Here is an 8,030-nt window from a genome sequence, read left to right on the forward strand (position 1 = left end):
ACTATGGCCGATGTTTTGGTTACCGCTAAAAATCATGGCGAACATTAATTAATCGTAATAAAAATTTAAATTTTTACTGTAATTTTATTTTACCATAATTAATAGTGTTTAGAGGTGAGGTCATAAATATCTTATAAAATATTTGAAAATTTATAAAATCTTATAAAGTGTCAGAATAAAAAAAAAAAAAGCTTATAAACTCAAAAAATAAAATTTAAGGAGCTCATAAGCATTTAAAAAAAATAAAACATTCCAAACTTATTTTTAAAGTTTTAACAAACTCCTTCTAATTAATTATAAAATTTATTATATGCTCTATCATTTATTTTTTTTTAAAAAAACTTTAAAATTTTATTTTAAAATAAAACTAATATCTTATAAGGATACCAAAATATTATATAGATGTACGAATTTATAAAATATTTTAAATAAGTTTAATCAAACACTTTCTAAATAAACCTCATTTTTTAATTTGTTAAAAAAAACCTAAAATAAAATTAAAAAAAAAAAGTATCCAATGCATCCATAAAAAATATTGGCTTAAATGTAAAGCTATCTTTACCAAATGATTATTCTTCTTTTTAAATCTGTATTATCTAAATTATATTTTATTTTTTCTGGTAGTGGTAATTTCTTTTTAATTCTACTTGTTTTCTATATTAATAATTGGAATATTTATATTAATATAAATATCTTTTTTAACTCATAAACGATGGATTGTATAAATAATATATTTGAATTATTTTTTTTATGTGTTTATTTATAAAAAGTGATATATTTATTTATATATTTTATTTTTTTTATTTATAATATATTTAAATTTTATAAAAAATTAGTATTGTGAGCAAAGACAAATACTAATTTGAAAACAAAAAAGAACAAAAAACATTAGCAACCCCAAAAATCATAAAAAATTCATATAGAGGGGGAGAGATTTCCCCCTTCTCCTTCTCGGAAGCACATCCATATGCACACAGAGTCAGAGATTTTACACACAGCTGAACCATGAAATCTGTACACTCACATACATGCACACCAGTTGATTGAGAAGTAGCAGAAATTTATTAAAATTCTTAGTGCTTTTTGCTGATGTAATTGAGGATGACGGGTCGAGAAGGCGGGTACGTGGTCCCGGCGGATCCTCCGAATGCCGTCGGCGGGTTGAAGAAAAAGGGAGCCGGGTCGCGGAGCTGGATTTTGATTGATTCTTCTGGTCAAGAAATTATACTGGATGTTGATAAATACGCCATCATGCACCGGGTGCAGATACACGCTCGTGATCTTCGCATTCTCGACCCCCTCTTGTCTTACCCATCCGCCATTCTAGGCCGTGAGAGAGCCATTGTTCTCAATTTGGAGGTAAAACTTTTGAATCTTGAAGGGTTTTGTTATTTCCTGATTTTTGGATTTTTGGGCATCTTTATTTTATTTTATTTTTTTTTCCTTTTTTTCTTTTCTGAAGTCCGAGCCATGAATTATGTTGGGATGGGTCCTTGAAATGATGAATTGGATGCCCTTTTATTTTTTCTTCTTCTCAGAGTGTTGTTGTCAACTTTGGACCATCTGATTTAGAGGGCAAAGGGAATATATTTCTATGTACAGACTAGTGAAGATTGAAGACTAGGTTAAAAATTGAATTGAATCCTTCTGATGTATTTGATCTTTTTACCTAATAGTTTTCTATGCCAAACTTGAAGCCTGGGTTGGTATTATTTTTTGGTGTTCAAGTTTTATTATCATTTTCTCTGAAAAAAAAATGTTCATAGACATATGATTTCGGGTCTTAGGATGAAATATGGAAGGCCCTTTGTTTATGTTAGGATATCTTTTGTCAACGGTTCTATTTTGAGGATTTAAGGTTAAAAGTTTTAGTTTTTCTAGTGATGTGAAACTGAAGTTGAGATTATGAAGATTGGTTTTAGAATCTGATATTAAGCATCTACTGTCATCATATAGTGCTGTTGTATTCAAGCGAATTTGTTTTGGATGACTTTAATTCAAATTCTTATTATTTTCTTTTGCTGAAAATATGCAGCATATCAAGGCTATCATTACGTCTGAAGAGGTGAGTTTTTCATATTTCATCTTTTGCATTTTAATCTATGTTTCTTAAACTATCAAGATTTTAAGGAGTACATCTGTTTGTACTACAGAGCTGACAAAAAAAAGATTTATAGTTTAATTTCTGAATCTAAATTTGCTAACTCATTTTCACTGAAGTGAATGACAAGTATGTGCACATCCATGAGAATTTATATAACTTCTAAGTTCTCAATTGGATGCTTATTCATTGGTTCTGGTTTGGAGTCAATGAATAAGTTAAAATTTGCATGTAATTGTGGTGACTTGTAGTTGATGGAGATAGCAGTCAAATAAGTTTGACTTTGGTCTTTAAAGCTGATGTTTAAGCATTAGGAAATGCTATTAAGGTTTTAACTTCGTCGTCTTGGTTAAAATCTCTTTCATATTGATATGAAAATGCTCCTAGTTCATTTCTGCTTATGTTGTTTACTTACTATTCCATTTCCCTTTGAACCTTTGTTTGTGGTATCTTGCCTGGTTCACCCAGAAGCGATACTTAAGGAAATCATTCCTAGTGTTTTTGCTTGTGGAAACCCACGATATGTTGACTGAAAAGCCAGATTCTGTTGGAAACTAGGACTCAGGATTTTAAAGTTTCAGCAATAGCTAAAAGACATGCTTTGATTTCGAATTAACTATTTGTTAGGTCCTTCTTCGTGATCCACTGGATGATAATGTTGTTCCTATAGTTGAGGACCTCCGAAGGCGGTTGAAACCGGTGAATGCTAATCGGGAAGATAATGGAGATGGCAAGGAGTTAGCCGTGCACCATGATGTTGAAACGGGTGAAGAGGATGGTATTTTTCCTGAATTCTTTTTTCTTTTCTTATGTGGGAACAGTTTAGTACACTTTTTGACTTTGATGAGCCAGCAGTGAATCTGCTTGCTCTATTCAATCATCCTGGGATAATGCCTCTTTCTAGCTTCTGAAAACGATGCATTTCTATCTTAAGTTATTTTGTACATCCTAATAAGTTGCATGGTAAACTGCAGATTCTCCGTTTGAGTTCCGGGCCCTCGAGGTCGCATTGGAAGCCATTTGCAGTTACCTTTCTGCCCGCACAATAGAATTGGAAACTGCTGTTTACCCAGCCTTGGATATGCTTACGTCAAAGGTGCATTTCTTTTGGTGTTTCATGAATATGATATTTCAACTGAAACAGCTTTAACCTACCTCCACCACAAAAGAACAGGGCTGTAATAATATGTGGTTCTGCCAAAATTTTTGGAGTTTCTTCCCTTTTTCCACCATTATTCTACTACCTCTGCCTTTGTTGTGATAAATGTTAAGCTGTAGGTGTATTACATATGTTGGGATTGTAAAAGACCTATTCTTCTGTATTTGTTGAATACTTTTCCTGTATGACTCTGGCACAGGCTCAAAGATATCTTCAGAACTAGAATCTTTTTCAACTCAGTCTAATTTGTTTATTCAGATTGTTTGCAGCCCTTGTAAATTTTATTTAATTAATTTGTATTTTTGGGATGTTAGTACAAATCTTAATGTCTACTTCATTTGCTTTCTCTTAATGCTAAATGTTTGCAGATTAGTAGCCGTAATTTAGATCGAGTACGGAAGTTAAAGAGTCAAATGACAAGGTTGACTGCTCGTGTACAAAAGGTAGAGTCTCTCATTTTTATCAAGTGGAGAATATTCATTTGAAATCTCCTAATTGTGAGGGCCATTTCGTCTTCCCTTTATTTGTTGTGAGGGGCCACATCTTTAAACTGCACTATTGCATGTACCTTGTCTGCATATTGTTTGAGAATAAAAGTTTGGTTCTTTGATGTTATTCTCTTTCTTTTGCTCTGTTATTGGGGTGAAAAGTATCAGCTATTCTCCAACTTGGATACTACTGTTTGATTATATAATCAGGTAAATTACTAGGTTAATGCTTGTGCAAGCTAAAAGATATTGCTGCTAGTGAGACAGGCATACAGAGGGTGGCAATTCCCTGTAAAGCTCTGATTCTCCTTCTTAAAAGGTCAATTTTTGGCCAAGTGTGTGTAAATTGGGCAGTATTGCTCGACCTGCTTTTACTGGACATAGTTGCTGAAGTGCCTATTTGTCTTGCTTCCTCCTGCTGTCAACTACACCACTATGGCAATGCACAGCTCCCTCCTCTTCTGCTTGCACCTAATGCACTAAAAATATTTAAGTTATTTTACGACCTCTTTTCATATTTCGTTAATTGTAAGTAAGCTAGATGCAATGGAGTTGAAAAGAATTGGAACATGGTTACTGTCATAGGGGTTGGATGATATTTGTTTAGCTGATTTCTTATTTTTTGCAGTATGTTGCATATGACTCCATCCTAGATAGAACACTTGATTGAGTAAACAAGTAATCTCACTGTGAATGCAGAGAATTCTTATTGAGTACTTTTACTTGGTAATTGCCCCACGTTCTAAATTAAGTGCACATGACGCCACTTGTCCCTTTGTGTTGGTCTCTAGGGATTGAAATTTATACCTACATTTATTTTGCTCCCTACGTAAACTGCGTGGTACAATCTCAACTGTTTGGAGGGTTCTAAGATTTAATGTTATTTAGAAGGTGTTAGAATTTAGATGCAATTATGAAACTGCCTTTGGCACCGATATCAAGAGCAGTTCTCAGTATCTGAGTGTCCAAGAATACTAAGGAAAACTGAGATTTTGTTTCAGATGTTGGAAGTAAATGTGCCCAACACATTCTGTACTCCGATTGATGCTAATTGAAATTCTACAAATTTAAGGGAAAAGTTCGAAATTCAGGATATAGTATTAAGTGTTGGTCTGTCTCACTCTTCCTTCCTCAAATCCTATAATCATCTCAAGTCTTTTATCATTTACTCAAAAACAACTTCAAGTTGTGCAGATTGGCTTCTTGCTCACTCTCTTCTTTGGCTTTATAATTTATTTTTTATTGTGCTTAGATTTTTAATGTTAACAATATTTCTATCTACAAACATTACATGCATGCATAGATTTGTGAAATTTATGCATGACACTGTGTTTATAGTTGACTGAACATCCTATGTATTAAAATTTTCAAGGACGTTATTAATTGCCCTTTGGTCTATTTGCTATGCGTAAAAAGACAAATTCTTTGCAGGATTTGATGTAATTTGGCCAGAAAATTTCATTGAAAGCTATGTGATCTTTGCTCTATCTTTTGTGCTCCACAGCACTCTTCTTTACATGCTGAAAAGCTTGATACCATTTGGAAGAGATTATTTTTCATGTTAGTCATTAGACTTATTCCTTTCATTTTATGCAGGTGAGGGATGAGTTAGAACAGCTTTTGGATGATGATGATGATATGGCAGACCTTTACTTGTCCAGAAAGTTGGCCGGGGCATCACCAGTGAGTGGTTCGGGTGCTGCAAGTTGGTTCCTTGCGTCGCCTACCATAGGATCCAAGATATCTAGGGCCAGTAGAGCAAGTGTTGCTACAGTTCGTGGAGATGAGAATGACGTTGAGGAACTTGAAATGCTACTGGAGGTACTAAATCTCATCGTATTATGCTAGAGTTTTGGGGGAAAAGGTAGAAAGAAAAAGATATTAAAGAGTCGCTGTTCATGTTGCAGGCCTACTTTATGCAAATTGATGGCACATTCAACAAATTAACTACGGTATGTAGAATGTTGTCTTTCATATTACCTATTAAGATGTTCTCTTATTATGTATAGCTCTAAATCTCGTTCAAATGGATCAGTAAAAATTGCACAGCTTCAAACTTATGATTATGTGAGGGGGTTTAGTGTCTAATAATATTTAGTAGTTATAGGCTGAAGGAATGATGGGATCTTTTCTTTTAATCATTTCTTGGATGAAATTCAGAACTATCAGTAGCGAGTAGTGCACCAGGAATAGACCACAACCAGGTTCATACTCTTCCTTTTATATATTTATGTATTAATGACTCGGTACTACCTCTTTCAACAATCTGCTACTTAAGTTAACTGAAAATAAGGAAAACCTATAAATATTGGCAGTGATTGTTTCTTCCTACAAAACCCTGCCTCAATATCTCAACATAGTTTTGCCGGTAATGAGTGGGGATACGTTTTGGAAATCTTGTGGCATGATGTTGTTCAAGGTGAGTATAAACATTATTATCATTACAAGTGGAGAATGATAGGCCCAAAGTTTGGTGTCACCGCTACTTTGTATTTTTCATTCATTCTACTCATTTGGTGAGTTCCGTGGTTAGGTGCACATACTTCCTGTTATTTTTTGCTGTCTCGTAGTGAGATCACTGAGGGCATTTAGTGAATTCATATTGGTTGGTCCTGTTGGCTTTTGCCTTCCGGGGTTTCTTTATCATGAAGTAATAAAAGAATTAAGAAAGAAATGGAAGTAGACTATTTATTCTTACATTTTATGTCTATTTCCGACATATCTTCCTGGTTTTCTTATTTATCTTTCCCTTCAAGGACACAGTACTTTATTGTGCTATAAAGTATGTAAAAAATCTCGAAATATGAGGAATTAGTCCCAGGGTCTCCACTTTACCAGTTACGTTTATCTTGAATTATTCTTAGTTATTTGAATATCATATATCTCATTTCTGCGTTTCTTATATTTGCAGCTGCGTGAATACATTGATAATACAGAAGATTATATTAATATCCAGGTACATTAGCAAGAAATTGTTTGTTTGGTTTGATTGATACTCTGTTCTTGTTCTGAATATGGAACAATCTAAGACCGTTTCATGCCTTCTCATTTCAGCTCGACAATCATCGAAACCAGCTCATTCAGGTATGTTGCATGCACTTTGATTCTGATCAAATTATGGGGGTAATCAATGAAGCCCATCCGGCTTAAGATTATTACAGGAAAACTCCTCTATTTTGAAAATTTATGCTACACCTATTGCAATCATATTTTACATTACAGATCTCCTCAAAAACCAAAACCAGATGGTAGGAGGGATTTGTAATGTTAACCATGATGAGCCGGGCTTACAGTGTAAATTTCCAAAATTGAGCGATTTCTTTGTAATTATCCAAACCTTAAATTTATTTACCACTTATAGTCTTAAGGTCATGAAACTGAATTTCCCTTGTCAACGCTTATCTACGCCATGTTGCCTGCAGTTAGAGCTCTTTCTCAGCTCTGGAACCGTATGTCTATCTATTTACTCTTTGGTAGCCGGAATCTTTGGTATGAACATCCCATATACATGGAATGAGGATCACGGATACATGTTTAAATGGGTTGGTATTGAAATTATCAAAATCGTACTTTTTATTTTTGCAAAAATTCCATTTATAATACAGCGAAATGATCTATTTGATTCTTCCAGGTGGTTATCTTCGCAGGGACTTTTTGTGCAATACTGTTTATACTCATAATTTCTTATGCTCGGTACAAAGGGCTCGTTGGATCTTGATTTTTTCAGAATTTATTTGGAGATTCTTGGAGTCGAGCAGCGAATTCATCCAATTTAAAACGGATCTTTAATTGTGAATTGATTTAGATAACCTTTGAAATCTTGACGGAAAGATGAGAAAAGGGGAGGAAAAAAACAGAGCTCCTACTGTTTCGATATATACAAGTTCAAGGTTAGCACCTTCGTTTTCCTTCTCCCATCTTCATCTTGATCTAGCTGCTGATAATTTTTGGGCCATAAACGCTTATACGCTGGTATATGTATATCATGATTATGCAAATCTGTTGTATCATAAGTTTTTTTTCAGATAATTGATTGGAATTGGTGAGTTGATAGCTAAGCATCTCTGGTGTAGTTTTATTTGCTTTTCAGTTTTTCTAAGGCATTTTCATTTTTGCATTTCAAGGGAAGGACAAGTGATGTTAATTCCTTTATATATATAAGGAATTGTGAAATTACTGCTTTCTGCTCATATCATGCTACCTAAGAGCGTATCGTGAATTATTAGATTATAAATGTTGCACTTGGTGCTTGTGCATTGGGTGCAGTAGAAATAGACACAGT

The 8,030-nt window shown here is 34.0% G+C and overlaps 1 protein-coding gene across 1 annotated transcript; it reads left to right on the forward strand.

Annotated features, from left to right (window-relative positions):
* The first annotated feature begins 882 nt into the window (after nt 1–882).
* LOC105158426 (magnesium transporter MRS2-I) lies at nt 883–7,809 on the forward strand. Its single transcript, XM_011075184.3, has 11 exons — nt 883–1,359; nt 2,036–2,065; nt 2,729–2,879; nt 3,076–3,197; nt 3,629–3,703; nt 5,345–5,569; nt 5,656–5,700; nt 6,660–6,704; nt 6,803–6,832; nt 7,171–7,290; nt 7,380–7,809. Exons 1-11 carry the CDS (start codon nt 1,102–1,104, stop codon nt 7,464–7,466), a joined length of 1,188 nt encoding a protein of 395 aa, XP_011073486.1. The 5' UTR covers nt 883–1,101; the 3' UTR covers nt 7,467–7,809.
* Nucleotides 7,810–8,030: the final 221 nt, after the last annotated feature.

The sequence above is a fragment of the Sesamum indicum genome, linkage group LG3, assembly GCF_026168435.1.
Source record: "Sesamum indicum cultivar Baizhima isolate 11 linkage group LG3, ASM2616843v1, whole genome shotgun sequence".
Taxonomy (NCBI): Eukaryota; Viridiplantae; Streptophyta; class Magnoliopsida; order Lamiales; family Pedaliaceae; genus Sesamum; species Sesamum indicum.